Source organism: Chelonia mydas, chromosome 24 (genome assembly GCF_015237465.2).
Source record: "Chelonia mydas isolate rCheMyd1 chromosome 24, rCheMyd1.pri.v2, whole genome shotgun sequence".
NCBI classification, from domain to species: domain Eukaryota; kingdom Metazoa; phylum Chordata; order Testudines; family Cheloniidae; genus Chelonia; species Chelonia mydas.
The window spans coordinates 9,924,569-9,944,302 of NC_051264.2; the positions used below are offsets into that span (position 1 = coordinate 9,924,569).

The 19,734-nt window shown below is 49.3% G+C and overlaps 1 protein-coding gene across 2 annotated transcripts; it reads left to right on the plus strand.

The window, feature by feature from the left end:
• Window positions 1–706: 706 nt before the first annotated feature.
• Window positions 707–19,162, plus strand: LOC102939310 (intelectin-like protein). 2 transcript variants are annotated; one of them, XM_043535311.1, is made up of 8 exons: window positions 707–1,222; window positions 2,485–2,548; window positions 6,921–7,079; window positions 9,879–10,126; window positions 10,524–10,682; window positions 11,473–11,593; window positions 15,580–15,683; window positions 18,851–19,160. In XM_043535311.1, exons 2-8 carry the CDS (start codon window positions 2,491–2,493, stop codon window positions 19,001–19,003), a joined length of 1,002 nt encoding a protein of 333 aa, XP_043391246.1. In that variant the 5' UTR covers window positions 707–1,222; window positions 2,485–2,490; the 3' UTR covers window positions 19,004–19,160. The 2 variants fall into 2 exon arrangements, with proteins under 2 accessions (XP_043391246.1, XP_037738916.2); XM_037882988.2 differs by lacking the exon at window positions 707–1,222 and having other exon boundaries at window positions 2,491–2,548; window positions 6,894–7,079; window positions 18,851–19,162.
• The last annotated feature ends 572 nt before the right edge of the window (window positions 19,163–19,734 follow it).

Sequence of the window (19,734 nt, forward strand, 5' to 3'; positions counted from 1 at the left end):
CAGCCTCATAACTATATACATGAAATTATAACCTATAACCTTACTATAACATTACTGTAACAACAATGCTCAGTGCATCATGAGCCTTCCGAAGACACCCGACATGACAAACTTTGCATTGGATACCACACGATCATTTTACGAGGATGAACATGGGGGCGCTGGGTGTTCCCCCAAGGTACAGAGCGTCACAACAGGGGAATCTTATAACTTCATATACAGTGTTGCCACACATATTTTATCAGGACGATGCTGACTAGCAAATTATGAGTTTTCAAATTGTTCAAGACATGCCATGTACAAAATTGTTACAGTACCATGTAGAGTGTGAACACAAGGGTATATTCTGTCATAGTGGGGCACTGATGCACCCCATGCATTGAGAAACACTGGACTGAGGGATGTTGGTGAGTAGCTGGAGGACTAGAGCAGAAAGGGTATTGTGCTGCAAAGAGGAGGCTGTGCGATCCAGTGGGGAGTGGGAAACAGGAGAGCTGGGTTATTCCCAGCTCTGCTGGAGACTCAGGAAAGTTTCTTCCCTTCTTGGTGCATCTTTTTTTTTCCGGTAAATTGAGATAACGATGTTGATCCCTTTTGGAAAGCACAAGGAGATCTGTGGATAAAAAATGCTCTGCAAGAGCGAACCGTTCTTGAGAGACAGGAAAAAAATTAAACGAATTGTTCTGATCCCTTGATTGTTTTTAGTGGCTGGAGTTATTTCTGAATTCCAAGGGCCGAGGTGCTGTTTCAATGAAATAACAAAGTTCCTGTTTTAATCTGCTTCTTTATTATAGCAGTGAAAGATCTAGAGAGCTCCGACATCCTTTGTGGCTTCATTGGGACAATTCATCTCCACCGCCTGAACCAATATTCAGCAGCAGCATGCAAATAGTCAGTTGATAAATTGATAAGGCCAGGCCTGCCATGTGCTTGTGTGTAAACATGGAGTTCCCCGGCTGGACTGGGGCGTGAAGATGAAAGACGAACTAGATTTGACCTGGTCTAGGTGTTCACTTGAAACCTTCTCCCCAACCCCCATGTGTACAGATAATGCTGGTGTTTGTTAGTTGTGTTTGCTTTTAAAAGGTCACTTTCGCTTTTGGTGCTTTATTTAAGGCAGAGGGTTGGTGCATCAGAGGAATAGCTCTGTCTCTCCGTGTGAAGAAGTTTCTGATACTGAAATCTGCATCTGAAAACCTCAGACATTGGAACCACGGACCAGGTGAGTCCTGACCCTCTCTTCAGTGTGTTACATTGTGAGTTAATATGGAAATTGTATATATATGTTAACTTGGCAAATAGTAGCTTTAGAAAGCCCAAGACCTTGTTGGTTTCTCTATATCTGTAAAATGAGGCTAATGCTACTGAGCTGCTTTGGAAAGTGCTTTGAGATGTACTCATGAACAGAACTAGGCATTATTATTACACAGCATCAGCCCGCCTGGTTGCCCAGCACCATAGTACACATGAGCCTCAATGGACTTATCCGCAGAGCACTCAGTGAAGTAGGAACAGTTATCACCCCTATTTTACAGGTGGGGAGCTGAGCCCAGAGAGAGCACATCACCTGCCTGAGGAGTCAGTGACAGAGGGGGAATTGAACCCAGCTCTCCTGAATCAGAGCCTTAACCACAAGCCCCACTCCGCCTGCCTTTAGTACTGGGTAGCTGTGCTGCAGGGCCCTTTGGCTGGGCTCGTGATGGTGTGGCCATGCAGTGTGCAGGCAGATCCCATGGCATGAGGGAATGTGCTAGCGTCAGTTCTTCTGCAAAGCAAGGAGAGAGTCTCCTAGAAAAAAGTATGAGATGGGACTTGGGTACTGATCCTCTCGCTTCCCTTCTCTGGACCTGATCCCAGCACTGACTGGAGCCATTCCATTGTGAGGCACTCCACTGACTTCAAGTCAGGCCCTCTCTGCCTCAGTTTCCCCACCTGCAAAATGGGTATAATGAGACCTGTCCACCCTACAGGGGTGATGTGAGGCTCAGTTAGGGTGTGAAAAATCAGGACGGGGGTGGGGGTAATAGGTGCCTATATAAGAAAAAGTCCCGATTTTATAGGGACAGTCCTGATTTTTGGGGCATCTGGTCACCCTAGTTAGCAGAGGGAGTGCAGAGGGAGGGCTTGCTCTGTGCACATGACGCTACTTGGATTCCTCCCGGTGCCCCGTACAGCACCATGGTCCCTGGTGCTCCCCTCCCAGCCCGGATCACCTCAGCTTCCCACCCCATAAGCCTGTCACTGAGCCATCTCTGAAGAAGGAAACTGCTCTAAGGATGTCACAGCAAGGCATCCCCACTCCGGCAAACTACCATTGAACTCAAGGGCTGCAGGGTCTCAAACTTTCCTCTGGGGTGTTAGTGTCATGGGCAGGTTATGCAGAGAGTCAGCGCAGCCCTGGGATCAAGAAGATTTGGGGTAGAGCCCTCCCACCCTCCAGCCTGGCTATTAACCAGCTGATCTATTGTTTTCCCTGCTGCAAAGTCAACAATGAAACAACTCGCTCTCCTGCTGCTCCTCATCCAAGTGACCTGGGGCCGCCCTTGCGGTAAGTGGCTTTTTTTCCTTTCCCTTCCTGGAAATAATTCTCCCAAACCCTAAGGCAGCCTCCTGCCAACCAGAACTCACCCTGAATTAGCTGCAACCATTTTCTTCTGTCCATGTTCCAGGGCCAAGGTTTTCAAAGATGGGTGCCTAAGGGTATTATGATTAATTACTGTGATAGCGCCTAGGTGCCCCAGTTCTGGACCAGGACCCCATGGTCCTAGGCTCTGTATATTATCTATTAGGTGTATTATGGTAGTGCCTAGGTGCTCCCACTCAAGCCAGTTCTACAACCTAGCCCCTATTTCATAGAATCATAGAATCATAGAATATCAGGGTTAGAAGGGACCTCAGGAGGTCATCTAGTCCAACCCCCTGCTCAAAGCAGGACCAATCCCCAATCAAATCATCCCAGCCAGGGCTTTGTCAAGCCTGACCTTAAAAACTTCCAAGGAAGGAGATTCTACCACCTCCCTAGGTAACGCATTCCAGTGTTTCACCACCCTCCTAGTGAAAAAGCTTTTCCTAATATCCAACCTAAACCTCCCCCACTGCAACTTGAGACCATTACTCCTTGTCCTGTCCTCTTCTACCACTGAGAATAGTCTAGAACCATCCTCTCTGGAACCACCTCTCAGGTAGTTGAAAGCAGCTATCAAATCCCCCCTCATTCTTCTCTTCTGCAGACTAAACAATCCCAGTTCCCTCAGCCTCTCCTCATAAGTCATGTGTTCCAGTCCCCTAATCATTTTTGTTGCCCTTCGCTGGACTCTCTCCAATTTATCCACGTCCTTCTTGTAGTGTGGGGCCCAAAACTGGACACAGTACTCCAGATGAGGCCTCACCAATGTCGAATAGAGGGGAACGATCACGTCCCTCGATCTGCTCGCTATGCCCCTACTTATACATCACAAAATGCCATTGGTCTTCTTGGCAACAAGGGCAAACTGCTGACTCATATCCAGCTTCTCGTCCACTGTAACCCCTAGGTCCTTTTCTGCAGAACTGCTGCCTAGCCATTCGGTCCCTAGTCTGTAGCTGTGCATTGGGTTCTTCCGTCCTAAGTGCAGGACCCTGCACTTATCCTTACTGAACTTCATCAGGTTTCTTTTGGCCCAATCCTCCAATTTGTCTAGGTCCCTCTGTATCCTATCCCTGCCCTCCAGCGTATCTACCACTCCTCCCAGTTTAGTATCATCCGCAAATTTGCTGAGAGTGCAATCCACACCATCCTCCAGATCATTTATGAAGATATTGAACAAAACCGGCCCCAGGACCGACCCCTGGGGCACTCCACTTGACACCGGCTGCCAACTAGACATGGAGCCATTGATCACTACCCGTTGAGCCCGACAATCTAGCCAACTTTCTACCCACCTTATAGTGCATTCATCCAGCCCATACTTCTTTAACTTGCTGACAAGAATACTGTGGGAGACCGTGTCAAAAGCTTTGCTAAAGTCAAGAAACAATACATCCACTGCTTTCCCTTCATCCACAGAATCAGTAATCTCATCATAGAAGGCGATTAGATTAGTCAGGCATGACCTTCCCTTGGTGAATCCATGCTGGCTGTTCCTGATCACTTTCCTCTCGTGTAAGTGCTTCAGGATTGATTCCTTGAGGACCTGCTCCATGATTTTTCCGGGGACTGAGGTGAGGCTGACTGGCCTGTAGTTCCCAGGATCCTCCTTCTTCCCTTTTTTAAAGATTGGCACTACATTAGCCTTTTTCCAGTCATCTGGGACTTCCCCCGTTCGCCATGAGTTTTCAAAGATAATGGCCAATGGCTCTGCAATCACATCCGCCAATTCCTTTAGCACTCTCGGATGCAACTCGTCCGGCCCCATGGACTTGTGCACGTCCAGTTTTTCTAAATAGTCCCTAACCACCTCTTTCTCCACAGAGGGCTGGCCATCTACTCCCCATGTTGTGATGCCCAGCGCAGCAGTCTGGGAGCTGTCCTTGTTAGTTCAGACAGATGCAAAAAAAGCATTGAGCACATTAGGTTTTTCCACATCCTCTGTCACTAGGTTGCCTCCCTCATTCAGTAAGGGGCCCACACTTTCCTTGGCTTTCTTCTTGTTGCCAACATACCTGAAGAAACCCTTCTTGTTACTCTTGACATCTCTTGCTAGCTGCAGCTCCAGGTGCGATTTGGCCCTCCTGATTTCATTCCTACATGCCCGAGCAATATTTTTATACTCTTCCCTGGTCATATGTCCAACCTTCCACTTCTTGTAAGCTTCTTTTTTATGTTTAAGATCCGCTAGGATTTCACCTTTAAGCCAAGCTGGTCGCCTGCCATATTTACTATTCTTTCGACTCATCGGGATGGTTTGTCCCTGTAACCTCAACAGGGATTCCTTGAAATACAGCCAGCTCTCCTGGACTCCTTTCCCCTTCATGTTAGTCCCCCAGGGGATCCTACCCATCCGCTCCCTGAGGGAGTTGAAGTCTGCTTTCCTGAAGTCCAGGGTCCGTATCCTGCTGCTTACCTTTCTTCCCTGTGTCAGGATCCTGAACTCAACCAACTCATGGTCACTGCCTCCCAGATTCCCGTCCACTTTTGCTTCTCCCACTAATTCTTCCCTGTTTGTGAGCAGCAGGTCAAGAAAAGCTCCCCCCCAGTTGGCTCGTCTAGCACTTGCACCAGGAAATTGTCCCCTACGCTTTCCAAAACTTCCTGGATTGTCTATGCACCGCTGTATTGCTCTCCCAGCAGATATCAGGAAAATTAAAGTCACCCCTGAGAACCAGGGCGTGCGATCTAGTAGCTTCTGCGAGTTGCTGGAAGAAAGCCTCGTCCACCTCATCCCCCCGGTCCGGTGGTCTATAGCAGACTCCCACCACTACATCACTCTTGTTGCTCACGCTTCTAAACTTAATCCATAGACACTCAGGTTTTTCTGCAGTTTCGTACCAGAGCTCTGAGCAGTCATACTGCTCCCTTACATACAGTGCTACTCCCCCACCTTTTCTGTCCTGCCTGTCCTTCCTGAACAGTTTATAACCATCCATGACAGTACTCCAGTCATGTGAGTTATCCCACCAAGTCTCTGTTATTCCAATCACGTCATAATTCCTTGACATCACCAGGACCTCCAGTTCTCCCTGCTTGTTTCCAAGGCTTTGCGCATTCATATATAAGCACTTGAGATAACCTGCTGATCGCCCCTCATTCTCAGTATGAGGCAGGAGCCCTCCCCTCACAGACGTTCCTGCCTGTGTTTCCTCCCGGTATCCCGCTTTCCCACTTACCTCAGGGCTTTGGTCTCCTTCCCCCGGTGAACCTAGTTTAAAGCCCTCCTCACTAGGTTAGCCAGCCTGCTCGCAAAGATGCTCTTCCCTCTCTTCGTAAGATGGAGCCCGTCTCTGCCCAGCACTCCTCCCTCATGGAACACCATCCCATGGTCAAAGAATCCAAAGCCTTCTCTCTGACACCACCTGCGTAGCCATTCGTTGACTTCCACGATTCGACGGTCCCTGCCCCGTCCTTTTCCTTCCACGGGGAGGATGGACGAGAACACCACTTGCGCCTCAAACTCCTTTATCCTTCTTCCCAGAGCCACGTAGTCCGCAGTGATCCACTCAAGGTCATTCTTGGCAGTATCATTGGTGCCCACGTGGAGAAGCAGGAAGGGGTAGCGATCCGAGGGCTTGATGAGTCTCGGCAGTCTCTCCGTCACATCACGAATCTTAGCCCCTGGCAAGCAGCAGACTTCTTGGTTTTCCCGGTCAGGGCGGCAGATAGATGACTCAGTCCCCCGGAGGAGAGAGTCCCCGACCACCACCACCCGCCTCCTTCTCTTGGGAGTGGTGGTCGTGGAACCCCCCATCGTGGAACCCCCCATCTCAGGACAGTGCATCTCATGCCTTCCAACCAGCGGAGTCTCCTTCTGCTCCCTTCCCTCAGACGTATTTGTAATTTTCAAACTTATAAAGATCTTCCGCTACTGATTCAGGGATGTGAAATAGTTCTTAGATGTACCTCTTACTAAAAGCACCAGTTCTACTTTATATATAGACAGGTGTGTGTGTGTTTGTGCGATTGTGTGTAGGGGGAGGTTTTGCATGTTTGTGTATGTGTGCGTTTGTGTTTCTCTCTGGCTGTATGTGATTCTGTGGCTGGTTGTATGTGGTTGTATATGTGGCTGTGTGTGTTTCTGTGTTGTGTATGATGGGGGGGCTGTATGTGTTCAGTTGTGTGTGACTGATTGTGTGTCTGTGTCTGTGTGCTTGTGTGTGTGTGTGGTGGTGTCACTCCCGCAGTAGCTTTCCCATGACTGGGGATCTCCGCACTGAGGGGACTGAGGGCTCTGCCATCCTGGCCACATAAATGGTAACAGATGGAAACTCCTCACCCTGCTATGCAGATGGGAGCGGGGGTACTGCTGCGCTAAAGCTCGCCATCCGTGACCTGCTGGAAACGTGGGAGGACACGCATGTCAGCCAGAGGCCCCAGAGTAACCAGACCTACCAGAGCCTGCCCCGCAGCTGCAAGCAAATTAAAGCCACCCAGATCGGGGCTAGAGGTGAGTGCAGAGGGGGCGTCCCTGGATCTTCAGAAGCTGCTTTGCTTCCGCTGGGTGCCTGCTCCAGACCAATGTAAAGACTAGAGCTGGGTCCAGTCGGTTCGGATGCACCCGGGCATCTCTGGGCTGGCAGCGGGGACATCTGTCCATCCGTGGCCACTGTGGGCAATCACATTACCAGGGCTGGCTCATTCTGAATACATCCAGGGGCTGATTCCAGCAGGGCTGGGACTGATGATGAGCAGGGGCCCTTTGACTGGTGCAAACTAGGGGGAGTGCTGTGTGCTAAGCACATGTGCAGGGGGCCCTCCTGTTACCCGCACAAAATTCTCTAAAAGAAAAGGAGGACTTGTGGCACCTTAGAGACTAACCAATTTATTTGAGCATAAGCTTTCGTGAGCTACAGCATCCGATGAAGTGAGCTGTAGCTCATGAAAGCTTATGCTCAAATAAATTGGTTAGTCTCTAAGGTGCCACAAGTACTCCTTTTCTTTTTGCGAATACAGACTAACACGGCTGTTACTCTGAAACAAAATTCTCTGTCACTTCACCACTCTAGGGCATCCCACTTCTACCTAGTTCCTAGGGCTCAAGGCGTAACCCGGTTAATTTAGGCACCCCCTACCCTTTTCCAGTTCTTAGGGCTCCAGGCGAAGAGCACCTAACTTTACCCCTCTGTGGGCTCCGGGATTTACTCCTCCGGGTAAACACACTTTCCCTGTGGACTCTGAGCAAACACCCATACCCCGTGGACTCAGGAATTAATCTTTTGTGGGTTTACTGGGTCCTTTACCAGTGAAAGAGCCTTACACAGTAATGTCCTACTTAACCTCTATTCACTAACAATCACCAAAACAGACTGCACATGGTACACATACTGTGCTCACCACTCCCAATGAGACAGATGAACTTTTCCCTGCTGACAGTCAGGATCAGGTCATCTGGGGGCCTACAGTTTCTTCAGGGTGTCATTGGCAGAGTGTTGAGGTCTGGCCGCTCTGATCTTGGGGCTGTGTCCTGGAGTTGGTTCCCAAAGAACTTCCTTTTGGACCTCAGTTTATATAGTGAAACCTAAATCTGACTTAGCTGTACCTTAACCAATCATTTTACTAAAATTTGATTAATCAATCCTAACATATTGTAACAATTCTCTAATCTAATCATCCCACCACCTTAATTAATTTACACCTAGCAAAATTAATTATGTAACAGACAGAAACAATCAAAGAACCTGACAGAGATCATACAGAAAAACAATAGAGAAGTGGGAACCATAAAGATAAAACAATAAAGAAATGAGGATTTCACAACCACAACTCTTGATAAGTGATTTCTTGCCAGACAGGATGCTATCAAACTAAGTTTTCTTTAACCATCATAAGATCTATTTCTTTAACTGGTGATAGTGGGTGCCATTAACAGCCCGATATTAAGTTGTTTTAATATAATTTAGATGGAATGTGAGGATGTGACTTCCTGCTTCTTAGCTCATGGCTGCTGCGCTCTGAATATGTCTGCAAACAAAGGCCTTAGGCCTTACAATGTGATTACTGGAAAAGGCTTTATCCTTACATTCCCTGCTGCTGGAGCGACATGAGACCTCAGCTCTCTGCCAGTGCCCTGCTGCTTAGGCCTCCGCCATGCACAGGAGCTGCCGGCGGAGAAAACCTTGTCGGGGATCCTGCTGCCTCGTGTCTGGTTGGTCTCCCCCGGCAGAGAATTTCAGAGACACAAGTGGCGCAGAGGCGCCCAACTCCCATTGCCCAGCATCTGCCTCTGAAAATCTCCACCCTCCTCCACGGACCCTGGCGTAAGTCTCAGCTGAAGGAACGGCGTGCAGGACTCCGACAGGGAGGTCAGAGGGTGCAAGCCCTGCTCTTGGGGCTGAGCTAGGGTTGCCAATTTTGGTTGGATGTATTCCTGGAAGTTTCATCATGTGACTTAGTCTTTAATTCCTGGAGACTCCAGGTCAATCCCGCAGGGCTGGCAACCCAAGGCTGAGCCCCTCCAGCGCCAGGTGACGTCCAGGCCAGGGCGGGTGCTCAGCCCCTTTGACAGTCCGAGGGTAGCCAGTGGGCGGTAGATTCTTTGCCTGGCTCAGTTCCACCCATGGTGCAGCCCCCAGATTGAGTCACGGCAGGCTTAGGCCCAAAAGAGGGACACAGCACGGGGACACACACAGCAGGGGGCTCAAAACAAGGCCTGGGGCCTTTCCTTAGCACAGATTGTCCCCGGCCTGTTTCTCAGTTACACTTAGGCCTGGTCTGCGTATGGCGTCTGTCCTGGTGTCACTGTGTTGGGTCGGGGGATGGGTTTTTCTTGACATATTGATACTAGTCCAGCCTCAGTGTGAACACAATTATACTGGGGGAAAGCGTAATTCCTTAGACAGGGACAGCGTATTCCACTTTCCATAGGGGAATGGCTATCCCCGTATAAAGCCCCTTTAAATCAGTATAAACGGTGTCCACACGAAGGAGTCGTAGCACTGTAACTACACCGGTATCATGAAAGTGCGACAGCTCGTGCGTGGAAAGGCTCAGGCCTTGTCACGCTCTGGGAGTCCCTGTAATTTGCACTCGCTCTCCGCTGCCAAGGGGACTATAGTGCCCCTGGGAATTGGGCCCCTCTGCTCCCGGGTGCAGGGGCACGTCCTGCTCCAGTGACTCCGGGTTTGCGTCCTGCTGCAGTGCACTAGAAGCTCCTCACCTGGGCGTATTTCCCATTTAATGTCTGGCTCCGAGAGGGCCTTTCCCTGGCTCTGGCTGACCAGGTGCTCCCCGCTTCCCACCCCTGCAGACGGGATTTACACCCTGCGCACCGAGAACGGCGAAACCTACCAGACCTTCTGCGACATGACCACCAAGGGGGGCGGCTGGACCCTGGTGGCCAGCGTGCACGAGAACAACGCCTATGGCAAGTGCACCACGGGCGATCGCTGGTCCAGCCAGCAGGGGAGCAACATCAACTACCCAGAGGGAGAGGGCAACTGGGCCAATTACAACACCTTCGGCTCCGCGGCAGGCTCCACCAGTGACGACTACAAGGTGGGGTCCCCTTCTCCATGGCCAATAGCTCCCTGCTGGGGAGAGAGGGTGTGTTAGTGGTTGAATGCACATGGGGAGGTGGGGGACACCGGCATGGGGGTTAGATGGGAGGGATGGTCCAGTGGTCAAGGTGCTAGCGAAGGGCTTGGCAGCCCTGGGCTCCATTCCCTGCCCTGCCACAGGCCCCCTGTGTGACCTAGGGCAAGTCACCTAGTCTCTGTGCCTCAGTTCTCCCCCGTACAATGGGGATGGTGCTTCTCTGCCTTGCGGGGTGAGTGTCAGGATACATATACCACAGGTGGTGAGGTGCCCAGATGCCCCAGTGATGGGGGGCAGAGGGAGCGGGTAAGTACCAGGGATGTGGCTGAGAGGTTTCAGTTGGGTCCTTGCTTTTCAGAACCCCGGTTATTACGATCTGCAATCCCAGGACCTGTCCGTGTGGCATGTAACCAACAAGACGCCCCTGAAAGAATGGAAGAACAGGTCCATCCTGAGGTACCACACTGAGACTGGCTTCCTGTCCTCAGAGGGGGGGAACCTCCTCAGACTCTACCAGGTGATGGCGCTGAGCTGGGGGCTTTGGAGGGGCATGTGCAGGAGGGGCTGGGTGGCTCTGCTGGCCCCAGTGTAGATGGAGGAGCTTGGTTGGGCAAATTCTCAACATGCTAAAAGCGCTCCATGCTGGGGGGTCAGGGGCTGATAATGGGACAAGGAGCTCTCAACATTGCTGGTGTTTACATCCCAAACCAGCCACCACCTTGGCACAGATGTGCTGACAGACTCAGCAGAGAGGCTGAATGGCCCATGAAGACCAACCCCACCTCACACCCTGGAGATGGGGGGCCAGTGGAGGGGGCCAGGTGGGGGGCCAGGTGCTTTGGTGCTAGGCCAAGCCCTTGACTCACCCTTGAGCCCCGGCTTTGGGGTTCAGGCATCTTAGCAGGGGCATCTCCGCAGGGCTCGGGGTGCAGGGGCAACAATGCTGGACACATGCTGATTCTCACCTATTATCATTTCCTGCCCGCATTGTGGCAGCTCCTAGCGGACCCCCCGCAGACCAGGGCCCCACAGTGCTAGGTGCTGCACGGACCCAGAGCAGAACAACAGTCCCTGCCCCAAATAGTCTGTGATAAATCCACCCCAAGGGGCACCTTGACATGTCATATTCTTGGCCCACTGCTGGAGTCCCTGCTGTGCCCTAGGGCTGGCCTGTGTGAGCAGAGGCACTGACTGAACAAATCACCCAGTAAGCAAGTTTTAGTCAATGCTTCCTTGTCTGTGCTGGAGCTGCCCTGCCACAGGGACAGAAACTAACACTGGATGCTCGCTGCGTTTGTGTCTCCCAGAAATACCCAGTGAAATACGGCGCTGGTGTCTGCAAGACCAACAATGGCCCCGCCGTGCCCGTCATCTACGACTATGGCGATGCCCAGCAAACTGCCAGCTATTACTCTCCAAATGGCCGAAGTAAGTCTGGTAGTGAGTGTGCGGGTTCTGCCTCTCCACCTGCACAGACCAGCCCAGTCTGCCAGTCTGAATTACCTTTGTTTTAGAGAAAGGGCAAACGATTAAATGAGAGAGAGGATATGGAAAATCTCCAGGAGAGCGCGCAGTGTGTTTTCTCCACTTTAACATGCTACATGGCAACTGAACACAAAAGGGCTATGGCATGGGGTGGTCTGTGATACCTGGTGAGGGTGTGGCCAGAAGAGGAGACTGAGGAGAGAGGTGATCTGGAGTTTCCAATCTCTGGGAAAGGAGCCAAGGAGAAAAGGCAGGAGGGGGCTTATGCCCTAAAGCTGGCCCTGAAAGGAGGCGGCAGCAAGGGTTGAGGAGATGCCTGCGAGAAGGACCTTCCCTTCCCCCATTTCAGACAGACCAGGGATAAGGACGCAGCCTGGGGAGAGCCAGACCAGGGCAAGCCCTGAGAGTCAGCAGGGTGACAGAAGGAGCCGCTCCACAGTCCAGACTGCGGAAATCTCCAGCTGGGGAATGAGGCAGTGGCTGCACTGGCAGCTCATGCCAGGAGGGGTGTTTTGAGATCGTAGCACTACCCAGAGCTCCTGGGAACTGAAAGGTGCAGTGCACTAAAGACACACGCAGAACAGTGACAGAGCTATGGTCGGCCCAGCTGTGACAGGACAACTGCCCAGCTCCTGTGGGGGACTGGAATTAGAACATAACAATGGCCATACTGGGTCAGACCAATGTTCCATCTAGCCCAGTATCCTGTCTTCAGACAGAGGCCAATGCCATGTGCCTCAGAAGGAATGAACAGAACAGGTTATCACCAGTGATCCATTCCCTGTCACCCATTCCCAGCTTCTGGCAAACAGAGGCTAGGGATACCATCCCACAGAGTCATAGACGATTCGGGTTGGAAGAGACCTCAGGAGGTCATCTAGTCCAAAGCCCTGCTCAAAACAGGACCAACACCAACTAAATCATCCCAGCCAGGGCTTTGTCAAGCTGGGCCTTAAAAACCTCTAAGGATGGAGATTCTACCACCTCCCTAGGTAACCCATTCCAGTGCTTCATCACCCTCTTAGTGAAATAGTTTTTCCTAATATCCAATCTAGACCTTCCCCACTGCAACTTGAGACCATTACTTCTTGTTCTGTCATCTGCCACCATTGAGAACAGCCAAGCTCCATCCTCTTTGGAACCCGCTTTAGGTAGTTGAAGGCTGCTATCAAATCCCCCCTCACTCTTCTCTTCTGCAGACTAAATAAGCCCAGTTCCCTCAGCCTCTCCTCATAAGTCATGTTCCCCAGCCCCCAAATCACTTTCGTTGCCCTCCGCTGGACTCTCTATTTGTCCAACCATCCTTTCTGTAGTGGGGGCCCCAAAACTAGACGCAATTCTCCAGATGTGGCTTCACCAGTGCCGAATAGAGGGGAATAATCACTTCCCTTGATCTGCTGGCAATGCTCCTACTAAGGGAGCCCAATATGCCGTTAGCCTTCTTGGCAACAAGGGCACACTGTTGACTCGTATCCAGCTTCTCGTCCACTCTAATTCCCAGGTCCTTTTCTGCAGAACTGTTGCTTAGGCATTTGGTACCCAACCTGTAGTCGTGCATGGGATTCTTCCTTGTCCTTGTCCTTGTCCTTGTTGAACCGCCTCAGATTTCTTTTGGCTCAATCCTCCGATTTGTCTAGGTCACTCTGGACCCTATCTCTACTCTCCAGCATATCTACCTCTCCCCTCATCTTAGTGTCATCTGCAAACTTGCTGAGGGTGCAATCCATCTCATCATCCAGATCATTAATGGAGATGTTGAACAAAACCAGCCCCATGACCGACCCCTAGGGCACTCCGCTTGATACTGGCTGCCAACTAGACATTGAGCTATTGATCACTACCCGTTGATCCCGATGATCTAGCCAGCTTTCTATCCACCTTACAGTCCATTCATCCAATCCATACTTTTTTAACTTGCTGGCAAGAATATTGTGGGAGCCCATAACAAAAGCTTTGCTAAAGTCAAGGTATATCACGTCCACTGCTTTCCCCATATGCACAGAGCCAGTTATCTCATCATAGAAGGCAATCAGGTTGGTCAGGCATGATTTGCCCTTGGTGAATCCATGTTGACTGTTGCTGATCACCTTCCTCTCCTCCAAGTGCTTCAAAATGGATTCCTTGAGGACCTTCTCCATGATATTTCCATGTCCATCCTGGCGAATAGCCATTGATGGACCTATCCTCCATGAACTTATCTAGCTCTTTTTTTAACCCTGTTATAATCTTGGCCTTCACAACATCCTCTGGCAAAGGGTTCCACAGGTTGACTCTGCATTGTGTGAAGAAATACTTCCTTTTGTTTGTTTTAAACCTGTTGCCTATTAATTTCATTTGGTGACCCCTAGCTCTTGTGTTATGAGGAGTAAATAATACTTCCTTATTTACTTTCTCCACACCAGTCATGATTTTATAGACCTCTATCATATCCCCCCTGAGTTGTCTCTTTTCCAAGCTGAAAGGTCCCAGTCTTATTAATCTCTCATACGGAAGTTGTTCCATACCCCTAATAATTTTTGTTGCCCTTTTCTGAAGCTTTTCCAATTCCAGAATATATTTTTTGAGATGGGGCAACCACATCTGCACGCAGTATTCAAGATGTGGGCATACCATGGATTTATATAGAGGCAATATATTTTCTGTCTTATTATTTATCCCCTTCCCAATGATTCCCAACATTCTGTTCGCTTTTTTGACTGCCGCTGCACATTGTGTGGATGTTTTCAGAGAACTATCCACAATGACTCCAAGATCTCTTTCTTGAGTCGTAACAGCTAATTTAGACTCCATCGTTTTATATGTATAATTGAGATTGTTTTCCAATGTGCATTACTTTGAAATTCAGTGTTCATAAATGCATCTGCCATTTTGTTGCCCAGTCACCCAGTTTTGTGAGGTCCCTTTGTAACTCTTCACAGTCTGCTTTGGACTTAAGTATCTTGAGTAGTTTTGTATCATCTGTAAATTTTGCCACCTCACTGTTTTACCCCTTTGTCGAGATCATTTATGAATATGTTGAACAGCACTGGTCCTAATACAGACCCCTGGGGGATGCCACTAGTTACCTCTGTTTACAATTTACCAGTCTGAAAACTGACCATTTATTCCTACCCTTTGTTTCCTATCTTTTAACCAATTACTGAGCCATGAGAGGACCTTCCCTCTTATCCCACGACTTTGCTTAAGAGCCTTTGGTGAGAGAACTTGTCAAAGGCTTTCTGGAAATCTAAGTACACTATATCCACTGGATTCCCCTTGTCCACATGCTTGTTAACCCCTTCAAAGCATTCTAGTAGATCAGAGAGGCATGATTTCCTTTTACAAAAACCATGTTGACTCTTCCCAACAAATTGTGTTCATCTATGATAATTCCATTCTTTACTATAGTTTTATCTAATTTGCCTGGTACTGAAATTAGGCTTACCAGCCTGTAATTGCCAGGATCACCTATGGAGTCTTTTAAAAAAAAAATTGGCGTCATATCAGCTATCCTCCAGTCATCTCGTACAAAGGCTGATTTAATGATAGGTTACATACCACAGTTAGTAGTTCTGCAATTTCACATGTGAGTTCCTTCAGAACTCTTGGGTGATACCATCTGGTCCTAGTGACTTATTACTGTTTAATTTATCAATTTGTTCCAAAACCTCCCTAATGACATCTAAATCTGGGACAGTTCCTCAGATTTGTCACCTAAAAAGAATGGTTCAGATTTGAGAATCTCACTCATGTCCTCAGCCGTGAAGACCGATGCAAAGAAATCATTTAGTTTCTCTGCAGTGGCCTAGTCAGGAGTTCCAGATTCTTAATCATTCCTAGTTTACACACAGGGACTTAACGAAGGGGCTTGGCTGGGATTAGAGCTAAGTCATTTCTCTCCACCTGTCCATGGCAAACAATGGTTCTGATCTCCCCTTTTCTGTCACCAGCTGAATTCGTTCCTGGCTACATCCAGTTCCGCGTATTTAATTCTGAGAAGGCGGCCATGGCTCTGTGTGCTGGGGTGAAAGTCACCGGCTGTAACACCGAGCATGTGAGTATCTGACCAGAGTGGGGTTAGGGTTGGAGCAGAGACAAGCTGGAGTGGAGCGAATACAGCGGAGTTGCATCTTATGCGGGGGTTAGATTCTAAAGTCAGTGTATAAGGCGAAAATCACGTATAGTCAAAAAGAGAGAAAGACAAAAGAATGAAAGAATAAAGAAGGGAGAAAGACGACTTCAACGTCATTACGCGCAAACCGGAGTGCCTCAGGATGGCCAGGAGCATTGTCTACGATCAGCAACAATTTAAAGTTAAGTCCTTTCTCTTCGAGGTACCGCTTGACCTCCGGAATGAAACGCTTGTGGAACCAATCCAGAAATAATGCTGCCGTCACCCAAGCCTTTTTATTTGATTGCCAGAACACAGGCAGGAGATTTTTGTTCTTGCCTTTTAGGGCAAGGGGATTTGCAGCCCTGTAGAGCAAGCCCTGCTTTATTAAATGCCCAGCCGCATTGCCACAAAACAACACAGTCACATGGTCTTTAGCTGCTTTGAAGCCAGGGGCTTGTCTTTCTGATTTCAAAGTGTAAGTGCGGTTGGGCATTTTTTTCCAGAAGAGCCCAGTCTCGTCAGCATTAAAAACTTGTTCCGGAAGATAGCCCTTTTCTTCTATGATTTTCTTTAATTGTTCGGGGTAGGCTTTTGCTCCCTCTTCATTGGCAGATGCAGCTTCACCAGTAGTCTGCACGTTTTTGAGGTTGAAACGGTTCCTAAAATTGTTACGTCAACCTTGGCTGGCTTTGAATTCCTTCTCATCAGAAGGCTGTCCCTCTTCAATGGGAGGTTTGAACAGCGCGTAGAGGCTAAGAGTCTTTTCTCGCAGCATGTTGCCATTGATAAGCACACATTTACGGTTCATGTCTTCCAGCCATAAGTTTAATGCCTTTTCAGTCTTCACTAAAGCCTTATCACGCACCTGGCTCGTCATCTTAGCAGTTATTGGAGCACTGGATGCCACGGCTTGACAAATTTCTCTCTCGAATCTTGATGGCATGGATGCTAGATTCGTTGAGTTCATATTTACGCGCCATGTTGGAGACCGACATACTGTCTCTCAATAACTCTAACACAGCCAGTTTTTCCTCCAGCATTGGAGCAGATCGCTGTTTCTTCGGCTGAGCACCAGATGAAGTAGTTGGCTTGCGTTTAGGGGCCACGTTGTACGAAAAATACGTATCTTTAAACACTAGAATCACACTCAGCGCGGCGAGATGCTCACTGGATTGGCGGGCAGCAATCAATCCATTGGGGGTCGATTTATCGCATCTAGTCTAGACGCAATAGATCGACCCCCGAGTGCTCTCCCGTCGACTCCTGTACAGTACTCCAGCGCTGCAAGTTATTGTTATTTTTCTTTCGTGTATAGCTGAATTCGTGTAAATTAAACGCGCGTATGATGCGACTCCACTGTAATCTGAAAAAAACAACCACCATTTTTTTGTGTCAACCCAAAATGCATAAAAACCCAAAATAGTTGTGGTGGGTCAAACAAAATGTTTTGTTTGACTCAAAACAACCTGGTATTTTTTATTTTTGTTGTTTCTTTTTGTGTGTATTTCCCCCCATTTTTAAAATGAATAAAATAGCTAAATATTCAAACCAAATATCCTCTCTCTCTCACACACACACTCACACTCACTCACGTTGAAAGTATTCGCTAAATTGAACCTTACTTCAGAAATAGTTTTGGGGGGGAGGGAGAGCTCAGTGGTTTGAGCACTGGCCTGCTAAACCCAGGGTTGTGAGTTCAGTCCTTGAGGGGGCCTTTTAGGGATCTGGGGCAAAAATTGGGGGATTGGTCCTGCTTTGAGCAGGGGGTTGGACTAGATGACCTCCTTAGAATATCAGGGTTGGAAGGGACCTATGATTCTATGAAAACTACATTTTCCAGCAGAAGCTGTTTGGCCACCTCTGCTGTGGAGCTGCCTAGTGTCACTGTTGGAGCTCACTGCCTGTGCAAAGCCTCTTTTTACCTCTGCACTGGCACAGGATGGGTTCAATTTATAGCCCCTGTGCCAGCAGGGTCAGCTGTGCCCATGCAGGCAATCATCCCCCAGGTAGGCTAGGGGGTGCTGATGTTACTTCTGTCCTTTGGGGTTCCATCAAGGGAGGACCGGCTCACAGGAGCCCTTTGTCAGAAGTTGCTGGGGGGTGGGGGTGGATGTGCTGAATCCGTGTGTTTTCTGGTGCGTTGGGCCCTCAGTGATCAGCCCTAGCAACTCTCCAGGCTGGACCAGCCAGCGCTGGTTGCGAGCCCACATTTGGTCTCAACTGACCCTTTCTTCTTGTTGAAGAGATGGCGCATCCTGCCAGAGGGGAATCAAACCTGCAGGGTGTTTGCATGTGAAACCTGAGACTTTATTTCAGTTCTAGGGGGAAAGGGCCTTTCTAATGGGCAATCCAGTAGCAGGAGCTTGGAGTCGTGAGTTGAGTCCATATGTGCAGATATTGCAGTTCAAGGAGGGGGATAATGCCTGGCCTTTCCCTAACTGCCCATCCAGCCCTCTCCATCAGTCTGTGTTTATCCTCTGAGCAGGATTCAAGCAAGGATGGGCTAGGAGAACACAAGACAGTCAGGGTTACATTGTGAGGTCTTTGGGGCAGGGACTATCTCTCTCTTCTGTCTGTACAGCTCCTAGTGCCATGGGGTCCTGGGCCATGGCTGTGGCTTCTAGGTGCTACCGTAATACACCTAATAACTAATGTACAGCGCCTAGCATCAGGGTTCTGGGCCATGGCTGGGGGCTCTGAGACTCAATGCGAACAATAAATACTAAAAATAAAAACCCAATAGCCCAAAGCCTCCTGGCCCTGCCCCTTGTGCAGATGTTTACACCAGCACTAAAGGAGTGTCAAATATTGTCATCTGGGGGCCCTTTGCACCAAGGTAAATGACTGCACAAGAGCCAGGGCAATGGAGAATCTGGTCCCAAGAGTTAGGAAGGGATTTAAACCCTCATGCTTCAGGGCATCAGCTGACCTCTGACTGGTGGGGGTCAGGAGGTAACTTTCTCTGTGGACAGATTATTCGCCAACTGGCCATTGCAGGGTTTCTTGCGGTTTCCTCTGAAGCAGCTGGCACTGGCCTGGAGACAGGAGAGTGGCTAGATGGGCCCCAGCTCTGCTCCGGTCTGGCAATTCCTCTGTTCTCTCCCCAGCACTGCGTGGGTGGAGGAGGGTTCTTCCCAGAAGGGAACCCGGTTCAGTGCGGCGATTTCCCTGCCTTTGACTGGAACGGCTACGGAACCCATCAGCACTGGAGCGTATCCAAGGAGATGATTGAATCCGCCGTGCTGCTGTTCTACCGCTGAGTCCGGAAAGGCTGACGTGCCCCAGTGAACGACGCTGCTTTGCTCCAGCCAGAGCTATTCCCTGGCTTTGAACGCGGACATCTGCCATGCAAATAAAGAATCTGAAGTGGGCTGGGGTCTCGGTGTGATTTGCTCCCCTTGTGACCGAGAGGCCTGCAGGGCTCTCAGCACTAGTCAGAATGAGATGCTTCTGTCATTATTTGTAATTATTTACTGTTAGCAATAACAGGAGCACTGGGTGTTATTATGTAGGGATCTTCATCCGTAGATCTCAAAGTGCTTTACAAATCAGGTCAGTAGCATTATTCCCATTTTAGATGGGGAAACTGAGCCACGGAGAGGTGAAGGGATTTTCCCAAGGTCACCCAGCAGGCCAGCAGCAGAGTGGGGAACAGAATGCAGGTCTCCTGAGTCTAGTCTAGTGCTTCATCCCTTTGCTCCCCACCTTCTCTATCTGTAGTTGCTAGGACTGCCTATGATTAATATTCCCCAACTCTTCCCATTCTAAAACTCTGTTTTCATGGCTTATAATTTTGCCAAACTTCAACCCTTTGGGCTGGAATTTCCCTTGTTGGTGTCTGCCCCTGGCTGAATTTCTTTCTTTTCTTTTAACTCAGCGGAAAGGGCTCAGCTGTTACCCAGAATAGTGTTTTGTCCATGTTAAAAAAGAAATTCTGGCAACCTTGTCCTGAAAGCTCTACCCTGCCCCACAAACACTGGAGCAGTGACTT